The sequence below is a fragment of the Cervus canadensis genome, chromosome 12, assembly GCF_019320065.1.
Source record: "Cervus canadensis isolate Bull #8, Minnesota chromosome 12, ASM1932006v1, whole genome shotgun sequence".
Classification (NCBI taxonomy): Eukaryota; Metazoa; Chordata; class Mammalia; order Artiodactyla; family Cervidae; genus Cervus; species Cervus canadensis.
In genome coordinates this window covers 13,801,948-13,823,588 of record NC_057397.1, presented here as the reverse complement: position 1 = coordinate 13,823,588, position 21,641 = coordinate 13,801,948, and the positions used below count along the sequence as shown (strand labels likewise).

Sequence of the window (21,641 nt, the reverse complement as noted above, 5' to 3'; positions counted from 1 at the left end):
GAGTTGCGCTTTCTTTTTCTGGAGTGAACACCAGGAGAAGTGGCCTCATTTGCCTCCAGTCTGCATTTTACCAACAGCTTTGTACTGGCTTCTGTCCCTTCCCAAGGCTTGGCCATGTTTGGGTTCTTCCTACCTGCCTACTGGGGCTTCCCTGGTAGCTCAGCTGGAAAGGAATCCGCCTGCAATGCAGGAGACCCTGGTTCAATTCCTGGGTCAGGAAGATCTGCTGGAGAAAGGGTAGGCTACCCACTCCAGTATTCTTGGGTTTCCCTGGTGGCTCAGCTGATAAAGAATCTGCCTGTAATGAGGGAGACCTGGGTTCGATCCCTGGGTTGGGAAGATCCCCTGGAGAAGGGAATAGCTCGCCACTCCAGTAGTCTGGCCTGGAGAATTCCATGGACTGTATCGTCCATGGGATGGGAAAGAGTCGGACATGACTGAGCGTTTTTCACTTTCACTATCTGCCTACTAGCTGTCTACGGCCCACCTGTCTTAGCCAGGCCTTCAGGCCTCCCTGTGATTGACTCTAGTGGAGTGGCCTGCTCTGTGCCCAGTGTCCCCCAATCTGGATCCCCTGGCTTCTTTGAACACTTCCTGTGCTCTTCATTCTTGCTGTTGTCCCACTTGGAGGACCTTCTCTGCCATATTTTGAATTACTGAGATCTTTCTCATCCTTCAAGGCTTCACCAGAAAGGTCGCTCATTTCTCCATCCTCCTCTTTATACCACATCAGGCACTCTTGGGCATTTTTCCACATGCATGTTGATTCTACCTGTACTCACTGCATGCCGCCTTAAGTGGTTGCCCTTGGACTGCCACTTCCTAGCTCTATTACTCTGGGCATGTTACTCTTGTTCCCTGAGCCTTGATTTTCTTACCTGTAAAATGGGTGGAGTAATAGTCTCCTATTTAAGTTGTGGAGGATTAAAAGAGAAAGTGTATGTAAAGGGCTTAGCATGAAATGAGTGCTAGATAAAATGCTCTTATGTCTGAAAGTGAAAGTCGCTCAGCCGTGTCTGACTCTTTGCGACCCCATGGACTGTCCATGGAATTCTCTAGGCCAGAAAGCTGGAGTGGGTAGCCTTTCCTGTCTCCAGGGGATCTTCCCAACCCAGGGATCAAACCCAGGTCTTCCGCATTGCAGGCTGATTCTTCACCAGCTGAGCCACAAGGGAGCCCAGAAATCTGCTGGCAATTTCTAGCAGAGTACCCTGCCCACAGTGGTATTCAGATGCTTCAGAGAATACAAGAAACCTGTCCCTTCGCTTTGATAATGCAGTTGAGACAAGAGTGAAATGCTTTTCAACTTTCAGCATGTAAATAATTTGAGAGAATGCAGTACACATATTCGATAGATATGACAAAGTGCCTGCTCTCTGCCAGGCACTGCTGGCGGCAGGGGAAGGGGGGTAGAAATACACCCATGACCTTGCCCTAAAGTTGTTTAGTCTAGAGGAGTAACAGACAAGTAACTGGAAATCAGTGTGACCAGTGCCATAATAGATGTCAGCATGAGATTTTGAGAGGGGCCAGGGGAAGACCTCTGATTCTCATTTGGAGCTGGGGGACAGAACCAGGGGGAGGGTTTTGGTACAGGTACAAAACCCTCCCTGGTTTTATTTTCTTTACTTAACAAGCATTTGTATGGTACAAACAGGCCTTATACTAGTGCTTTATGGTTCTGTTAATCCTCCCAGAAACCCAGGAAGGTAGTTACAAATGCCTCTATCAGTGAGGGAGTTCCTGCCATAATTCCCATTTTACAGATGGAAAACTGAAGTGCAGAGTGGGTAAGCCATTTGCCCCCATCATACAACTAAGGAGAGGTACAGCTGGGAGTGGAGCCCAGGCAGTCTGGCTCCAGAGTCTGTGCCCTTAATCCACGGGGCTGAGCTGTCTCTTACAGCATTTTAGGATTTCCTTTTCAGATTCCATAGTGGGTATATGTCAATGATCGCTTTGATCATCGTCCTACTGATAACTTTAGGACTCAGGACGAACCAGATAAAGCAGTAAAAATCTAGGCCCTCCTCTTAGCTGCTTCAAGAGGCTCAGCGGGGCCTCCCTTTATTTCAAGAGGGTGTGGGACCAGCCAACAACATGAAATTGTTGGGTGGTGGACTCACCCCGGGGGGGCCGCTGACTCGTCCACAGAAGGAAGTGTGTGGGGCGCAGGCAGGCTGTGGTTCGCAAGGGTCTGACATGGTTGTCCGAGGTGACAACCGCATGACATATGTTTGTTTTGCTGGAGAACCCCCCCCCCCCGTCAGGGTCTCCCCAGTAACAGCTCTGCAGCCCACAGGATTGCACAACAGGAAAGGGGGACCGTGTAGGGGAGGCGGCTGGAATGGCGGCGAGATTAGTTCCCAGGAAGACCTCTAAGTCTCACTTCTGAGGCCCGGCCTGCTCCAGCCCGGCCGCAGCTGAGCGCGAGGTCATTAAGGAAGTCTTTGAGTTTGGTTTAATGGTCCTTCTTTGTTTTGAAGTGATTGTTTACTGAACCTTCAAAGCCCGCTCTCCAGCAGGATGTGATCTGGGGCCTGGATAATTGGATGAAGCACCCCAATAGGAAACAAGTAGCGGGGAGCAGGGCCAGGAGGAGACAGCTGATGGCCAAGCCCCTGGCATCCGGGCCCTGGGCGGCTCTGAGCCACTGCTGGGGGAAGGGGGTCATCCTGCCACCAGGAGTAGACCTGGAGCCAGGGTCCCTGGGAACCTGGCCTCTTTGATGTTGGGCTGGCCTTAATTAGGGACACCCTAATTAAATCACAGAGAAGAAAGCTTTCCCCTACATTTAGCATGAAGTGTTAGCAAATGTTTTGAGAGCGTTTCTCCAGGGATTACTTCTCTAAGATTATGCAAGTAATTGAAAGTTAATGGAAGAAAAAAAAAAACCTGAAGACCTCAGGTTAGTAAAAAATAAAAGTCACCCATAACCACTTGATTCCAAAGTGGGTTGTGGACACACCTTTTAGAGGAAGGCTTTTGAGGCCTTTGCCCTGCCAGAAATTTCTTTTTCCACTTAGCTTTTCATTTAACACTTTCCGTGTTGTAATTAGAAGCCGGGTTAGTTTTAATGGCTGTGTGGTGGTCTGTTGTTTTGTTCATAGTTAACTGATTTAGTTAACACCTATTGGAGAACCTGCTGTGGGCCAAGCTCAGTGTTAAGTGCTGAGGTGTGTGTGTGCTACGTCACTTCAGTCTTGTCCGACTCTTTGCGACCCCATGGACTGAAGCCCGCCAGGCTCCTCTGTTCATGGGGATTCTCCAGGCAAGAATACTGGAGTGGGTTGCCATTTTCTTATCCAGGGGATCTTCCTGACCCAGGGATTGAACCCACGTCCCCTGTATTGCAAGTGGATTCTTTACCTTCTGAACCACCTGGGAAGCTGTAAGTGCTGAGGACACAGCAGTTAACAAAACGGACTCAGGTCTCTGTCCTCTTGGGTCTTACATTCTAGTGGACAAGGGGTGGGCGTCTGGGACAGACAAACTGAATAAGTCAGTTGTGTTGTATTTTAGAAGGGGTGTGTGTGATGGGGAAAAATAAAGCAGGCCCCGTGTGGTTGTTTTTAAATAGGGTGGTTGGGGAAAGCCTCACCTCAAAGAGAAGGTGACATTTGGGTGATAACTTATGAAGTTTGTGGGCATCAGAGAAATAATGAATGTTCCAGGCCCAGAAAGAGCATGTACAAAGGCCCTGAGTCAGGAGCCCAGTTCCATAGTGATTTGTGATCAGGCTATGTCCAGTTTTTCACCATGAGCAGCTCTTCAGCAAATAGATCCTTGCAGTTACACCTTGAGTTAACATTGGTGGTTTCCCCAGAAAGATTTATCCTGGGTCAAAGGCACATACTTTCAAGGCTTTTGAAACCCGTTGCCAAATGCCTTTCAGAAGATGTGTGTGTGTCCACATTCTCCTGTGCAGGTGATTATCACCGGGGATTACTCCTACAGGGGCATGGCCTGTACGTCAGGACTGAGAAATCGCTGAGGCCACAGTATCCAAGGCCTCAGACAGCTGTGGCCTGTTATCTAGAGTGATGAGTCTCAGATCTGTGTGTGATTTCGGCCATCAGAGCATGAGTGTCCCCTGGGGAATGTGTTAAGTGCAGACCCCTGGGCCCCACCCCTAGGGATCTGGTTGTGTTGATTTGGGGCTGGGTGTAGGCATCTGTAGGTTTAGCAGGCATTCCCTGGTGGTGAGTCTCTGTGAGCTTGTGCTGGGAGTCTTCTTTGGGTTAGAAGAAGTGGGGGTGGCTCCTGGGCCTCCCTAAGCCACCACAAGCCTCCTCTGCAGCTCATGGATTGGGTGGGATCTCCCTGCTCTTCCTCCCCACTCTCGTCCCCCAAATCACACCTTCCCGGGATGTCTTCCAGCTGAACAAAGTGACTCATGTCTGAATGTAGCATGATCTCCTATGCTTCCTATCCTTGGCTAATTCTTTTTCTTTTGCAGGGAATGCTTCCTCCCTTCCCTTTTTTCCCCCTCTTCTTCCAGGCTTCCCAGGTGGCACTAGTGGTAAAGAATATGCCTGCTAATGCAGGAGACCCAAGAAATGTGGGTTAGATCCCTGGGTCAGGAAGATCCCCTGGAACAGGAAATGGCTATCCACTCCAGTACTCTTGACTGGACAGTCCCATGGACAGAGGGGCCTGGTGGGCTACAGTCATTTAAGACCCCAGTGAGGAATCACTCCCGTCCAGAAATTTGTACCAATTGCACCTTCTAGTGCTTTATATCTAGAGTGTGGTGCACTCCGGGATCAGTGGCTTACACGGCAGCATTCCTCAACACTCTGGCTTCTTTTAAGCCACACCCAGTGCCTGTGCATAGTAGTGTAAGTCACTCAGTCGTGTCCGCCTCTTGCCACCCCATGGACTGTAGCCTACCAGGCTCCTCTGTCCATGGAATTCTCTAGGTGAGAACACTGGAGTGGGTAATCAGTCATTCCCTTTTCCAGGGAGTCTTCTTGACCCAAGGATTGAACCCAGGCCTCTTGCATTGTGGGCAGATTCTTTACCATTTGATCCACCAGGGAAGCCCAACCTGTGCATAGTAGGTGCTCATTAAATGTCCAAGTCTGGGTGGCCTTGTACGTGACTCATTAAAATGGCAGTTGCCAGCATTTCTGGAGTTCTGGGTGTTAGTCACCCTTCTGCGCCCTCCTTTTCTTTGACTTACCCTCGTTAGGATCCTTTGAGGAGGGGACCACTATGGTCATCGTTTACAGATGAAGATAAAGTCACCGGATGACTGAGTCATGTCGGTCTGGGGAGATCTGAAGCTGGGCAGCCTGACTCCACCCACTAGACCACACTGATCCTTTCAGACACTGGGTATGGCTGCTTATCAGGGCCTTCTATCCAGGCACAGAGATGGACACTCAGTGGAAAGACACTAAAAAAAGAGTAAATGACTGTAGACATAACAGGCACAGCCCTTTTTGGTGGTTCCTGCCCTGGTGTTATTCCTAGCAGCCTGGGTGGGTTTTGGGGCTTGTGGAGTTTGGTGGGAGGGAAAATCTGTTGAAATGGGAAGCGCCAGCATCCATGAAGTGTGCACAGAGCTGTGAGGTTCTCTTCACAGGCATTTTATTGCTGGTGAGCTTGGGTAGGTGGGTGAGGGTGGGCGTGTAAGGAAGCAACTGCTGATTATCTGCAAGGCTGTCATCCACTTGATGGACAGGGGTAATTAGTGGATTAGGCAAGCCCCAGTCAGAAAATAAAAGCCCAGGAATGGTTTTATGATGGAGGGGCTTAAGCAGCGCCTTTCATCAGAGGACCTTGGGAACACTTCATCTTGCCGGATGGGGTGGGGAAGGGTGGCTTTGGGGACGAAGCTGTGACAGGTACCCACTCCTGGAAGTCGCAGATTCCTGCCTTGTGCTTCAAGAAGCGTGGAGTCCAGAGGTGCTCCTGCTTTGGTCAGAAACTTCCTCTTGGAGCTTTGTTTTTGTTTCCCTGAAGGCTGAGCTCACCTAGGGGTGTCCCTGGAAGAAGGGGAGGGATGCTGTGGACTGTGCCCCTCACACTCACACTGGGGAGGGACCTGGTGGCAGGGCTGGGGATGGAAGCCTGGAGAGATGCTCGGGACAGTCTCCCCCACCTCCTGTTAGAAGCCGATCAGTTCCAGTGTCCACAGGAAACCTGAAGACGCGACAGAATCAGCCATAATCACACTGCTGATGGTGGTGACTGAATATTTCCGGTGTGTGTCTATCTGGTGTGTGACATTTTCTGCGCAAAAGGCTTTTCTTTCATGTTTTCTTTTTCACATGGTTGAGGATCCTGACTATTTCTAGGGTGACATTACAGTTCTCCCAGGTCCTTTGCAGTTGCAATCAGGGGTTATATGTTTGGGGAGCCCTTGCTCCCCGCTCTATCTGGGCTTCTGATTGTTGTTCAGTTGCTAAGTTGTATCCTATTCTTTGTGACCCCCATGGGCTGCCACGTGCCGGGTTTCCTTCTCCTTCACTATCTCCCAGAGTTTGCTCAAACTCATGTCCATTGAGTCGATGATGCCATCCAGCCATCTCATTCTCTGTCGTCCCCTTCTCCTCCTGCCTCAGTCTTTGCAGCATTAGGGTCTTTTCCAATGAGTTGGCTCTTCCCATCAGGTGGCCAAAGTATTAAAGCTTCAGCAGCAGTCCTTCCAATGAATATTCAGGGTTGATTTCCTCTAGGACTGACTGGTTTGATCTCCTTGCAGTCCAAGGGACTCTCAACAGTCTTCTCCAGCACCACAGTTCAAAAGCATCAATTATTTGGCTTCTACTGAACCCAGATATAAAGCAGGACCCAACCTGCCTACTGGGCTTCCTGTAGCCCTAGGGCCAGGTCTGTGTATCTTGCTGCTTGCTCTTTCCAGAGTCAGGGTAGTGCCTAGAGGGGCAGATCAGGGATCACATTTCAGCCTAGAGTGCTAAGATGCAGCCTCTCTGGCCCTGGGTTTCTTCAGCTGTGGGATAACAGCAGAACCTGCCTCATGGGGTTTTTTGAACACGTAGTAAGAGTGTGTATCAAGCTGTGCCCCTCCAAGTGTGGTTTATGGACCGGTAGCCTCAGCGTCACTTAGATGAAAGATTAAAACATCCAGGCCCCACCTCAGACCAAGAGATTCAGAATCTGCATTTTTGCAGGATCTCCAGATGATAGGATTCTCAGTTAATGTTGGAGACATGCTGATCTCTTTATCAGGCACCTAGCAACTGTTCAGAACATGGTGATGTGTAATGATGACGGTGGTGACAGTGATGCTTGTCAAGGTGAAAAGGGGCTTGGGAGATGACCTGTCCAGTCATATATCTAACACTTGGGTTCTCATCAGCCGTGGCCACTGGTCAGCCAGCTCTCTCTGGAACCTGACTCCCTGTAACCTGTCCCCGCTGGTCCCTATTTCATTTTCAGCTGAGCCAAATCCTCCTTCCTCTTGAGAGTCCCCTTCGGTCTCTAGCTCCTCTCAAATGGCCCTTTCTCCAACCCAGGCTCCGGGCTCCTCTGTGTTCCCCAAGTGGCAGCCCTGCTGTCTGATTCCCTCAGCTGTCCCCGAGTTCCACTCTCATGTGGGCCGGGCTGGGAGAGGCAGTGGCTGCATTATTTATGGGGCACTGTTAACTCGCTGGGCCGGTTAGTTACAGTTTTTTTCTTCTGCTCCGTGTGGGATGCCATCCCGGGCCTCTGTTTAATACAAAGCTAATAGAACCCCAAACCAGCAAGTGGCCTGCCCAGCCGTTTGGCTGTGGGATATGTGGGGGAGAGGACCAGAACTCGGTGTCCCCAGAGCTCAAGTCTGGGTCGGGAAGATCCCTTGGAGAAGGAAATGGCAGCCCACTCCAGCGTACTGGCCTGGAGAATCCCGTGGACAGAGAGCCTGGCTATACAGTCCACAGGGTCGCAGAGAGTCGGACATGAGTGAAGCAGCTTAGCACACACCCAGGGCAGCCCACTTGCCTGTTTGCTTAAGTGGCCACCAAACTCTTGGGGAGTTGACCGAGATAGGTAGGCCTTTTTCTCAGAAGTAAGAAGATGGCTTTATTCTCCTCCCCACCCGCCAAGGGACCAGGCTGCCTTCAGGTATGTGATGGGGTCGCCAGGTTCTCTTGTCACCGTACTGGTTTGGGATTCACGTCACCCGCCGTTTGTATGAAGCCCCATTTGTAGTTCAACCCTGGCCCTTCCCCTAGACAGCTGCCCAACTCTCCTTGTCCGTCCTTCCATCTCCTGCTTCTCCCAGCACCACTGTGCCACTCTGGTGTCCCTGGAGGAGCCCACATGTGTCCTCCCCGTCTCCCTGTCTTTGCCCCTTTTATTGGAAATACTTTCCCTTCCCCCCTCTGTTTTTCTGTCCTCAAACCCACAGTTCAGTGGGGAAAACCTAGGCTCAGAGAAGTGAGCTGCGTGATGTGAGGGAAGTGGGGGGGGGGGCGGCCCCAGGATGCTCTGCAGGAGGTGACATTTGAACTGGGTGCTGATGGCTGAGGAGGAGTTTTCCAGATTGTCGAATATGCCCCCGGAGGATAGAAGAGAGCACAGCCGGTGTGGGTGAGGGTTCGGGGTGGGGGGCACCCTGCCTGTGGCTGCAGACTTAGAGCCTGTCTTCAGGCAGGCCCCGTTTCTCTCCTTGTAGGAAGTGGGCATATTCAGGCAGCTTGCTAAAGAGAGTCCTCCGCATGCTTGCAAACACAGCAGTTTCCAGCCACAGGGGTCTCTCCTTTCTCCCAGAACCTGGTGTGATCTGAATTCTATTCTCAACAAACTGCCAAGGCTTCAAAACCTCCCTGCCCTCCCCCCCATCCCCTGGCACCCCCAAAGAAATTTAAGAAGGAGATTCCAGAAGGAGAGTCTCGTTTCCCTTTGCCCGTGACTTTGGACTTGGCGGAACCCAGGTGCTCAGCAGGAGTCTTGTTTTCCTTGACTTTGGTCTGTCTGGAAAGCTGTGAAACCTGGCTGTGTTCTCTGGTGAACTCCACAGTGGGGTCTGTGTTGAGACTTTCTCGTAGTTTAGAGGATGCATCCCTGGAGGTTCCATAAATGTGAATAGAGCCCCGCCAGACACAATGTCAGGAGACAGCTTTCTGGGATTTCTTGGTAGGCAGCGCAGATTAGAAAATTAAGGACCACATTGGACTGGCTTTCTAAAAGCCCTCTCAGTGCATATGGTGTCTTGATTGGCAAATTTCTTCTGAAATTTGAGTCTGCTCTCCTTTACCCAGTCTTATTGTCTAGAACAACCCAGGGCTTTTTTCTCTCAGTTACCTTTTCATTTTCCAAGTCCCTTCTCCCTCCTTCCTCATTCCCTCCAAGCTTTTGAATTTTTGTAGTAAAACTACTTTCAGGTGGGTAGAAACTTTTTTTTTCCTTGAAAGAAACTTAAAAAAAAAAAATCTGGAACAACCCAACATCACCTTGCCTTTTAAATTTTAATAACATTTACACACTTACATTTCTCAACAAGGAGGTTTTTGTCTTCTGTTCTTAGAAGTTCTTTTTTTTTTAGAATCCATTAAATTATATATTGCCTAAAACAGGTGGGCCTGATACTCTTTGATAGACTGTCAAATATCTAGACTGTCAAATATCATTAAGTCGGGAGAGAGTGGCTGTTGGCAGGCTTCTTCTGGCAGAGTGGGTGTTCGTAGGTGGAGAGCTGGGTGCTGTACCCCCTAATTGCAGCAGGGACCCTCCTTTTGTTGCTAATTTGGTAAAGACTGAAATGAGGCTCCAGGTGGGGGCAGGTAAGTCATTTTTTTTTTTTTTCAATGTGTTATTCTTTTTTTTTTTTTTTTAATTTTTTTATTTAGGTAAGTCATTTTTAAAGTGGCTCTAGTGGTTGTTTTCAGGCACATTTGTCTGGGGTCTGAGTACTCCATCCGCCTTGTACTAGGAATGGCAGAGATGCTGACCCTGTGTGTCCCGCTGTCTCTTTCCATGTCTGCTTTAACTAAGGTGAACTCAGAGTAGGATGCATGTTCAGGGCTGTTCTTAGGATTGAGAATGAGGGATTCCAGCCTGTGTAGACCGTCTGACCTCAGGAGTTTTTTTTTGGCCACACTGCATAGCTTTTGGGATCTTAGTTCCCAGACCAGGAATCGAACCCCCACCCCCTTGCAGTGGGGGCACAGAATCTTAACCACTGGACACCCAGGGAAGTCCTGACCTGGAGAGTTGTAAACGTCTCTCCCAGCACCCCAAAGGAGATTGTTGGGAGCCTGCAGACGCTTGGATCAAACCTGTCAAAGGTTACTGAGCCCTTACAGAGTGCCCAGCATTGCTCTGGGCACTTGGGATGACTGACCTCACTTCCTCCTTGCACCAACCCGGGGTAGTGGTGACTGACCCATGCCAAGGTTGGACTACCTGCCTGCCGTCATGCGGCAGGTGGGAGAGCTCAGATTCTAGCCAGCAGATTGGCCTCCGGCGTTTGTGTTCCTTGTTTCTTCCCTACATTCTTTCAGTGTTGCGTGATGTCAGTGTTCAATAATGGTGATGGAATTATAACTTTTTTATTGTTGATCATCTTAAAGAGCTGACCTGAGAGGTCAAGTGACTTCCCCCCACATAGTTCACTGCCAGGGCCATGGCTAGAACTCAGGATTTGGTGCTCCTGCACATGGATCCTGCCGTTCTGGTGTGTTCTTGCTGAATGTGTCTCACCCTTTTCTTAAATGCTGTGGATCGTCTCAGTGACCTTCTGCAGGGGTTCCATGGATAGGAGTGGTTGGTGCTAGAGAGAGGAGGACCTAGTTCTCATCTCCTTCTATGTGCAGATGAGAGATGATAGTTCCTTTGACTAGAAGTTGATGCTCAGTGTCTGTGAACTCAGGCTTTTTGTAAAGCGTCTCATGCTGTCTTGTTGACCAGAAAGAGAAGGACTGGCTAGATGAGGCTGTAATTGGTTGGTAACGCTCTCATATTCTGAAGGATGCTGAAGTCCATCTGAACAGAGATCTCTAGTGCCCAGCCAGAGGACTCTGATCTTGGTCCATACCCCTCATTACCTGGATGTAGATATATTAATAGAAGGCATGTTCATATTTGGTATTGTTAACAAAATGGTAATTGCTATAGGTGGGATTTCCCATAATGTCTTCATGGGCCTGGAAAGGTAGCCTGAGCCCTTAGAGGTTTCATTCAAAGCAAATAAAGTTATACTCTTGGGTTGAAGAGACCCCCTGGGGCACAGAGATGGGATGGAGGCAAAGTTGTTTAGCAGATGATGACCAGACATGTGCATGAGTGTTGGTGTTAGTAGCTCAGATGTAGATGCCAAAGAACTTCTGCCAGGAGCCAGTCAGGCAGAATCCCTGGCCTGGTGCAGCTCAGCGTCCCATGGGAGCACATTGCTGCTTGGAGGAATAAATCCAGAGTGTGCAATTGGGCCGAGCAGGTCCCCAGTGCACAGATGCAGAATTGATGGATGTGATCTAGCAGCCCAGGTGAAACAGACTTTAGGGGCTGTGTGGATTGTAAATTCACAGTGCTGTTATTGCCAGAACCACTAATTTGATCTTAAATTTTTTTAAGTGTAGTGATGACTACATTGTTTTCATAAAAATGATGTATGACCCTTATTTTAAAAAAAAACAAAACAGGAAACTATAGCTATGGAGGAAAGTACAAACAGGAAAATAACACATTGGTCCAAATCTCAGCTCCCAGAAATATTCCATTTTAATGTTTGGTAGATGGTTTTCCTGACATCTCTGCACGTTTTCAGACAGATTTGATAGCTTGAGAAATACGTTGTTGTTCAGCCACTCATGTCTAATTCTTTGTGACGCCATGGACTGCAGCAGCCAGGCTTCCCTGTCCATCAACAACTCCCAGAGCTTGCTCAAACCTCATGTTCATCAAGTCATTGATGCCATCCAACCATCTCATCCTCTGTCACCCCCTTCTCCTGCCTTCTATCTTTCCTAGCATCAGGGTCTTTTCCAGTGAGTCGGCTCTTTGCATCAGGTGGCCAAAGTATTGGAGCTTCAGCTTCTGTCCTTCCAGTGAATATTCATGGTTGATTTCCTTTAGAATTGACTGGTTTGATCCTCTTGCTGTCCAGAAGACTCAAAATATATAAATGAACACACTTTTAGAACAGATATTCTGTGCAAGATATTTTCAAAGTAAAAATTATTTAAGTACCTTAAGAGAACTGAAATTGAAATTAAGTAATACTGAAGAAATTGCTGAGCTTCAGATAACTGTTTCTTCACCAGAAGAAACTCATTTCTGACATTCCTCTGAAGCAGTGGTTCTTCACCAGGGGTGATTTTGCCCTGTAGGAACAATGTCTGGGGGCATTTTGTCACATCCAGTGACATCTGTGAATGTTACTGACGTCTAGTGAATGGAGGTTGGAACAGCTGCTGAATATCCTGTAATGCGCAAGACAGCCCCCCACCTCCATCTTGACCAAAGGGGAAAAAAAAATTAGCTCAAAATGTCAATGGTGGCAAGGTTAAGAAAGTGTGCTCTTAAGAGTAAGGGGATGTATGGAGAGAGTAACCTGGAAACATACATTACCTGTAAATAGATAGCCAATGGGAATTCACTGTGGGACTCGGGGAATTCAAACCAGGGCTCTGTAACAACCTGGATGGGTGGGATGGGGTGGGAGGTGGGAGGGAGGCTCATGAAGGGGGAGACATATGTATACCTGTGGCTGACTCATGTTGATGTTTGACAGAAACCAACAAAATTCTGTAAAACAATTATCCTTCAATTAAAAAATAAATTTAAAATTAAAAAAAGACACAATATTATAAATCAACTATATTTCAATAAAAATAAATAATAACTGAAAGAGTAAGGGGGAAGAGGTTATTAAAATTATTAGGTGAAAAAATTAGCTGAAATCATTATGTTTTAACTCAGTTTCAGTTTTAGTCTATTTTGATGGGACTTATTTTTTCTTTTTTTCCTGGGCACAGCTTTAATTGGAAGATTTTAGTTATTTACAGAAGTCCACAGCTCCCACAGAAGGCCCCACTGTTCTGTGCTCCCTGCTGCCTGGGGATTGGTGGGGCTTCTATAATAAAAAAAATGAGATGATTCACTGTATTACAGTTTCTCCATCCTCTCTCCTTAATGACAAAATCAAGAGGTGTCATGTTATTTTTACCTTGTTGAGGTTCATAACATTTATATTCTATCCTACAGCTGTAATCCGCCAGGTGTTTAGGGTTAGTTCTATGTCTAAATGATTCAGTGCCAAACACTGCTTCTCTAACCATGGCTTCCTCTTCTCTGGGTTTATTTTGCATTGACTCTTAGTTGGCTACCTGATCTTGTTGTTGTTCAGTTGTTAAGTCGTGTCCGACTCTGCGGCCCCATACACTGCAGCATGCCAGGCTTGCCTGTCCTTCACTGTCTCCTGGAGTTTGTTCAAATTTGTGTCCATTGAGTTCTATGTTTAAATGATCTGGTGCCAGACACTGCTTCTCTAACCATGGTTTCCTCTTCTCTGGGTTTATTTTGCATTGACTTTTAGTTGGTTACTTAATCTTAGTATACATTTAATGTGTTATGTAAGACCCCACTCTGGTTTGCCCCAGCCAGAACTGCTCCTGCAGTTTAGAGTTTGTCTCAAGCACCATACTTAGAGGGCTTCCCTGGTGACTCAGATAGTAAAGAATCCATCTGCATTGCGGGAGACCTGGGTTCGATCCCTAGGTTGGGAAGATTCCCTGGAGAAGGGAATGGCAACCCACTCCAGTATTCCGGCCAGGAGAATCCCATGGCCAGAGGAACCTGGTGGGCTGCAGTCCATAGGGTTGCAAGGAGTCGGACACGACTGAGTGACTGAGTGACATACCATACTTAGAAGAGTAGAGACATGTGATGGAATATCCCCAGGACCCTGTGGGGATGTGAGACAGGGTCCTGTGTAGAAATGGAATTGCAGTTGGGAGCTGAAAGAAGGAATGCTGTGAATGAATGTGCTGGTTGTCCTTAGTTCTTTGAAAAGACAGATGTGGAAGCAGGATTGATTTAACTCTGTGGATTCCTAGGTTAGAAGTAAGACTGCGTGGATAGAAAGGAAAGCTTGGCTGATGTAGGTAGGTTGCCATGGAAGGTGGCGAGTGTCCTGTTAGCTGCAATATGCTGGGGAACCACCTGTAACCATGTAGTATGTAGATGATGGTCCCAAGCCATCAGCTGAGCAGCTATATTTAGGTAACTCCCCAACCTTGAGATTCTGCTAGACTAACGCTGTGCTGGATGCTTAGTTGCTCAGTCGTGTCCAACTCTTTGCAACCCCATGGACTGTAACCCGCCAGGCTCCTCTGCCCATGGGATTCTCCAGGCAAGAATACTGGAGTGGGTTGCCATGCCCTCCTCCAGGGGACCTTCCCAACCCAGGGATCGAACCCAGGTCTCCCACATTGCAGGAGGATTCCTTACTGTCTAATGCTTGCCAGTAGCCTCCTGTCCTGGAGAGGAGCTGCAAACACTCTGGTTCCCTCCTCCCTGCCTTCTGGGATAAGGAGGAGAACAGCCAGAGTCATGATCAGGTGGCTCCGGGTAGAGTCTTACATGTTCCACGTATTTAGAATTTGGACCCACCGATCATTGGAGCTGGGTGTGTTATTAGTGTCTTCATCAGATATCTATCCTGCTGGACTTACTGATCGATGGCTTTGTTTTGTTGTAGGGGAGCTATCCGGTTTGGGAAGATTTCATTAACAAAGCTGGAAAGCTGCAGTCCCAGCTTCGGTAAGTAGAAGCATGTCATCTCCGAGAAAGTGGCAGCAGCCTTAGACAAAGGATGCAAGAACAGGGACCCAAGAGTTGAACTAGGGTTACTTTTGGAAGTCTTCCAGGTTGAGAAGCATGCATTGGGTTTGCCACTTACTAGCCATGTGTCCTGACCACTGATTCCTATATGTAAAAGCAACTCATATCTGTTCTGCCTCCTTCCGCTGGAATTTTGAGAGTCAAATGAGAAGTCAGTTATATGTAAGGTAGTCAAGGATGACATATAGAGAGTGTTCCCTACATGCCAGGTATATGGTAACAGTTAAATCTCATGACTCCAAGAGGTAGGTATAGTTGTTATCCCATTTTGCTGATGAGAAAACTGAGGCAGGGATAAACTGAATAACTTACCCAAATTCACGCAGCTAGTAAATGAGAGAGCAGGGAATTGAACTGAGGCAGTCTGGCTCCACAGTTCGTTCTGCTTCCTGACTATTCTTACAGAGCTTAAAGTTTAGCTTGTATAATTCCATTTCCATGAATTGTCTATATAATGCAAATCTGTAGAGACAGATGGAGACTAGTGCTTTCCTGGGGCTGGGAGTGGGAAAGGAGGTTGACTGCAAATGGCCATGAGGGACCTTGTTGGGGTGATGGAAATATTCTAAAACTGGATTGTGGTGGTATTTGCATAACTCTGAATTTACTGAAAAATTGTTAACTTAGACACCTAAAAAGGGTGAACTTTATGGTATACAAATTATGTCTCAATAAAGCTGTTTTAAAACAATGGGATCTAATGCTGACCCGCTCTAAAGGGCTATTATTATTGCCTCATCATGTGCTTGTTAATACATCATTTGATATACAATAGGAAATATGGCAACATCTTCTTGTTAAAGCCGTATGCTTTTAAAATCAGTGGGGAGTGGGGTGTGATTGCATTTAGTGGGTTCTTCAAGAGAGCTGGCACATTTGAAGAAGAGGTTGTTTTCATGACCCTGGTCATGGCTGTGGGGATGACATGGGTTGGCTTGGGTATACGGGGATGGTTTTCCAGAGAACAAAGCAGGTAGGTGTTTTCTGGGATGAGAAGCTATGTGGATGGCAGACAGAGGAGGGAGGGGTAACATGATGTTCTTAGGACTTTGCCTGTTGACCTCAGGGGTTCCTGCCCAGAACTTTGGCCACAGGACTGGGCATTCCGTGGCTCCCCTGTAGATTAGGAGAGAACTTGAAAGATGTGGAAATTTCCCAGTCCATTATTCAGCTTCGTGGGGCCTGGGATATCCAGAGCCATGAGTGGGCATCCAGATGGACTGTGGGCTTCAGAATATGGCCCTCTTGCTGCTTGTTGAGTCCTTTGCCATTTCTTTGCTTAAGAACCTGTGATTACTTTGTCCTGGATCAAATCCAATCTCCTCTTCTCAGAATGTAAGGCCCTCTCCCCCAACTCTGCTGCCATCATGGTTCATTTCAAATAGGCTAGTCTCTATCCTGTAGGAGGTCGCCTCCTGTAGTAAAACATGTTAAGTACAACCCCTACCCCCCACACCTCTTCTTATCTGGCCTCATTTAATTTCTGGCAGGTTTTCAGGGTTGACCAGGGAAAAGGTGCTTTTCTCCTTTTACCAATGAACCAGCTAAAGCTTAAAATAATTACCTGATTGGCTGTCTTAAACATACAGAATAAGACTTAATGCAATCTAATCCCCACTGGTACAAAGTACATTATATAATATATTGGGGTTGGCCAAGAAGTTCATTCAGGATTTTCTGTTACAGCTTATGGAAAAACCCAAATGAACGTTTTGGCCAACCCTGTATAGATATAATATGCATATTATATATATAAAGTATTAGTTGCTCAGTCATGTCCAGCTCTTTGTGACCCCATGGACTGTAGCCCACCAGGCTCCTCTGTCTGTGGGGTTTTTCCAGGCAAGAAAACTGGAGTGGATTACCATTCCCTTCTCTAGGGGATCTTCCTGACCCAGGATCAAACCAAGGTCTCCCACATTGCAGGCAGATTCTTTACCTTCTGAGTCGCCAGGGAAGCCACACACACACACACACATGCACGCGCATGTGTACATGTATGTTAAACAATAGGCCCCGTGAGGCAGAGACCATTTCTTCATTTTGTCAAGCTACTATTACCTGGTTGAGAGCACCATGGGAACCTCAAGCCCGTGGTTTAATTTTCTGTATTAAGAGAGTGGATAAGGATAAAAGCAGAGAAGAGGCCGACTCTTGGAGCGTGTAAGCTGAATCACTCCTTTCTCCTGCTGATGGATGCATGTTTGCTCTGCGCCATCAGAGAGGGCTAAGATGTCCTGTGACAAAAGCAGTCCGTGAAATATGGCTCATCGGAAGGCGCTGTTTAAAAGCTCTTAATTCCTCACACTTGACCACAGTCTTTGTTTCCACGGGAGCCCTGGTGACCGTGTAATGCTTGAGGCACCTCTACAGCTGGCTCATTTGGAAGATTGGCCTTGACTTGAGTGAGAGTAAATCCAGCTGTTGGGTCAGATATTAATTATAAATTTGAATGAGTTGTTTATAAATCTCAAAGCGTAAAGCTAACTTTTCCATGGTTTGCAGTTGGTGCCAACTCTTCAAGAAATATGCTTTGAAGTGGGTTTTTGTTTTTGTTTAGTGTGTACGTCTTTGTGTGTGTGTGGTTTTTTTTTTTTTTTTTTGACCAGAATGTTTTCCTGCTCTACTGAAAAATATCAGGCCTCATTTTGAAGCTTGGCTCTAAGGGACTGTTGCCCAGGTTTTCCTGGGGACCATTTCTAGCACCTTCCAAGAACCTTTTGCTTCACAGCTACCTTGCTTAGGCTCAAAGGTCATTTCTTTCTCTTTTTTTTTTCTCCTCCATTTTGAACTTCCTTTTTAAATCCTTCTTCTCATCTTCTTCCTTTTTTAGTCCTTTTTCTTTTTCTCATCTTCTTCCTTCACAACTTTGCATTATTAGGGATGCTCTATAAGGACTGTATTCGTATGTGAACTACTTGGACGTTAACATCAGGCTGTAAACTCTGTTGTACAGTGTTCTTGTGAGTGAGCCTGGGGCTGGCCTGCTTGTCCTGGTTGTTCATAGCCCTGGGATGCAGTGGTGTTTACTTGGTTGAATGACATCTTGGACCATGATTCTAGGAACCGGTAGATCACAAAGTGCTCAAGGCGTCTCCCAGTGCTCAAGAGAACATGAAGAATTCAAGACAACTTCTAGGAAAGTAAATGAGATAGTAACCCCTCTTTGTTCTCAGCTTTTAGGAATTCAGGAGATGCTGTTGAGATAGCATTCTAATGTTGAAAATAATAATATGTCGGTTTCACTATAGTCATGATTTAGGGGGGAAAGTCACATAGCTGGGATCCTATAGTGGGATGAACATGGGATTGTAAGTCATGCTGGGCTACTAGTCTCAGCTGTGGTATGAACTGGTGATCTTGACAATCACTGTGTAGTTATGGTCTCAGTTTTCCCATCTCTAAGATGAATTGTTTAACCTAGATCTCTTCAGGATCCCTTCTACCAATCCATGTAGCTATATTGTTTTCCTGCTCTAAAGTATCTTTCAGCCATACCACTTATATATTTTTTAAAGATGTTTTTCTTTTTAGGTAGAAACACCTGTCTTTTCCTTCTTTGTGAAATTTTACTTGTTGATAATTTTATACCATCAGGTGAAATGGAGTAGGAAGAATAGTTAGCATTTGTTGATTAGTACTGCATAAGCCATACATTATTGGGGTACAGTGCAGTAGGAGAAAGTCTTCTTTAAAAAGTAGGTCCACACACAGTGGGGGAAGGAGAGGGTGGGATGAATTGAGAGAGTAGCTTTGAAACATATACATTACCATATGCGAAACAGGTAGCTCATGGGAAGTTGCTATATAATACAGGGAACTCAACCTGGTGCCCTGTGACAACCTAGGAGGTGGGGTGGGGTAGGAGTGGGAGGGAAGTTCAAGAGGGAGGGGAAACACACACATATACATATATAAAGATATATACACACACACACATACCAATGACTGATTCATGTTGTTGTATGGCAGAAACCAGCGCAACATTGTAAAGCAGTTATACTCCAATTAAAAAAAAAGAAAAAGGGTCCATTAAGCTGATGGTTGTCTATCTAGTCAGGTTTTCCCTCTTGGAGGGTGACTTTCAGTCCCTGGCAGAGACTCCAGCCCTTTTGCTATCACGCATGTGCTGGTGTGAGACATTCCTCATGCTTTTGTTATCTGTTTGCATTTTAGGACAACGGTAGTAGCAGCAGCTGCCTTCTTGGACGCCTTTCAGAAAGTGGCTGACATGGCCACCAACACACGTGGTAAGCAGATGGAGGGATGGCATTCAGCATGTGGGCTCTTACCCTTGGCGGCTTCACTTGAAGATGGAGCTTAAGTTATCAGAGCTGAGCTGACTCATATTTTAAAATATATATATTTTTAACTCTGGGGGATTCTGCATAGTAGATGCTGCAGATCGTTCTTCAGATAATAAAGCACATGAGAAGAAGGAAAAATAAACAAAAGGAACCAGTGTTTATGCCTGAGATGGCTTGATGTGTTTGTCATCACTTTTAACAGCATGCTGGTTGCAGAGTCGTGAGCTGTGTATTTGGTTGCAATTTGTTTTTCCTTCCTCATATGTATCGTCTTAAGATTTTCCTCATTCCCTTGTGGAATGAGAAGCAGTGAGAATGATGGGTTAGGCCCTTTTTTCCTGGGTTCCCATAAAATGAGGAAACCTATTATAAGTAGCATCCTATTGTGTTGTATGTGTCTCCCATGTTTGACTGCAAACCCCTCAAGGTATAGACTGTGACTGGTGTGTGTCTGAACTTTCCCAAAACATAGCACTTGGCACACAGCAGATGTTTAAAGTGTGTTTATTAAATCAGTGAACAAAGGGAATTCTTTTGAAAATTTGTATTGGTTTCAGTGACTATTAAATCGTGGAAAAGAATTTTTATAACCTGTGAAAGGTCTGTAGAGAAGAAAGTAAAACTTTCTCTACCCAGCACCAGCATTAGAAGTATGACATTACCCATAACCTAGAGACCCCCGTTCAAAGGGGGGTGCTTCCCATTTCATTCTGAGACAGAGAATCTCTTCTGCCTCTTTTTTTTTTTTTTGCCTTCTTTCTGGGTCTGCTTGTTTACTGACAGCTACAGGTCTGTTCTTGTTACCATCGTGATGACACTGGAAAATGTGGGTGTCGGGGGCCGGTGTTGGGTGGGTTTGATCCCAGTCATACTAGAGTTAACCTGTGAAGCCCACGATGGGTATGTACCTCTAGCGGACTTCAGTATGTTCTCATTTATCATAGTACTTAATTAAATATTGAAATAAATTTGCAATGAGGGCTCTTCTCATTCAAGATGCTTGAAAACTACTGATATTTCAAGCACTGTCTTGTGACCACAAAAATCAGCATGTTATATTCTGCATCCTGGAGGGGCTTGTAGTTTTTGGTGTGGGGGGAATGCTACCTGCAAATCAAGAATCTCAGTGTAGAAATAATATGTTTGATATGGTAATAGTGGTAGAACAGAGTGCCGAGGGAATATGGAAAAGTGAGCAATTAGCTCAGCTCAGGGAGTCAAAGTTCTCCCAGGAGAGGTAATGTTTCTCCTCATTTCCAAGATGCCAGCGGTGTTTTCAAAGGTTCCCTGGGAGAATGTGATGGAGACCCAGAGCGTTGGTTTCTTCGTCTGGTTTGTCAGCTTGACCAGGGTCTTAACCAGTATCTTTTTAAGACCCTTAAAAAAACTTTCTACATACCACATGTGTGTTTGTTATAAAATCTTTAGGATATACAAGTATAAAGAGGAATAGGACATTCATGCCAGTGTCCACTGCTGTTAGTGCTATTGGGTCTGTTTTATCATATTTTTTTCCATTGCAGCAGCATCTGGGACTGGACTCACCAGTCATAAGGATGTCTTTCTAGAATGACCATCAGAGTGTGTCTTTCTTAAAGAATTTCTCTATTATTTTATGAAAACTTAAGTATCTGATTCTTCATTTTTGAGGCTCTGTGATTCATAAGTTTAAGTTTTAATGTTTAATTACTCAGTGGAACCTAGAGGATGGAATAGAAAGGTATTCTATGATTGTCCATAATTTCCTGCAGTAGGAACCTGGGTTTTTGCAGAAGTTGCTGCCAAGAAGGGTTCTTGGTGGGAAACTGAAAGGCCTGCAAGTTCTTATGGTTGAAGGGAGGAAAAACCATTGTTTGTGCGAAAAGAAATCGGACTAACCTCTGTGGTGCTGTTGGAGGTAGAGGAGTTTGGAGGCGATGTCTTTGACAGAAGACGAATAATGTCGCAGTGAACAAGATCCCTACTTGGATCTATTTTTAAACCATCTGATTTCAGTCATTTTTTAGTGATACCACAGTACTTTACATCTCGAGATGTCTAGAATCTATGTGCATTTGAAGGAAATAACTTTCTGTTAAATGTAGGAGTGTGAGAGCTTACATGACTGAAAAAATGTATGGTTGATGCAAAGAAAGGTATATTTTATGGTGATAAGAGAGAAACATGAAGGCACATCTGATGTTCAATTAAATGTAAAATTAGTTTTATTAAGTTAATTTTTTACTTAATAATTGCTTAACAATTGAAAAATGTAGAACATGCTCCTTAGTTTAAAAAAAGTTATGTAACAAAGTATATAAAGTCTACCCTCCGAGTACCCTCTGCAGAGGTGGGGTTTAGTGTCATTTATAGACTTTTTTGCATTCTTAAACATATATATATAGCAGGAAAAATTAATCATAGAACACTATGTAAATTGATATATAGAATAAAATATATTTTTAAGATCTTTTTTCAAAAAGTGGCTTATAAGAAACATTGTTCCTGTGTTTTTAGTTCCCAGTATAATTATCTTTCTATGTCAGTGCCTGGAGAATC

At 45.9% G+C, this 21,641-nt stretch overlaps 1 protein-coding gene across 7 annotated transcripts in view; it reads left to right on the top strand.

Annotated features, from left to right (window-relative positions):
• The window catches only part of MTSS1 (MTSS I-BAR domain containing 1), a 160,699-nt gene that overhangs the window by 9,547 nt on the left and 129,511 nt on the right, over positions 1-21,641 (top strand). For all 7 annotated transcript variants that reach the window (XM_043483434.1, XM_043483436.1, XM_043483435.1 and 4 more), the window contains exons 2-3: positions 14,654-14,715; positions 18,973-19,046. In XM_043483434.1, coding sequence (XP_043339369.1) covers positions 14,654-14,715; positions 18,973-19,046 — 136 coding nt within the window. The remainder of the gene's footprint in view (positions 1-14,653; positions 14,716-18,972; positions 19,047-21,641) is intronic.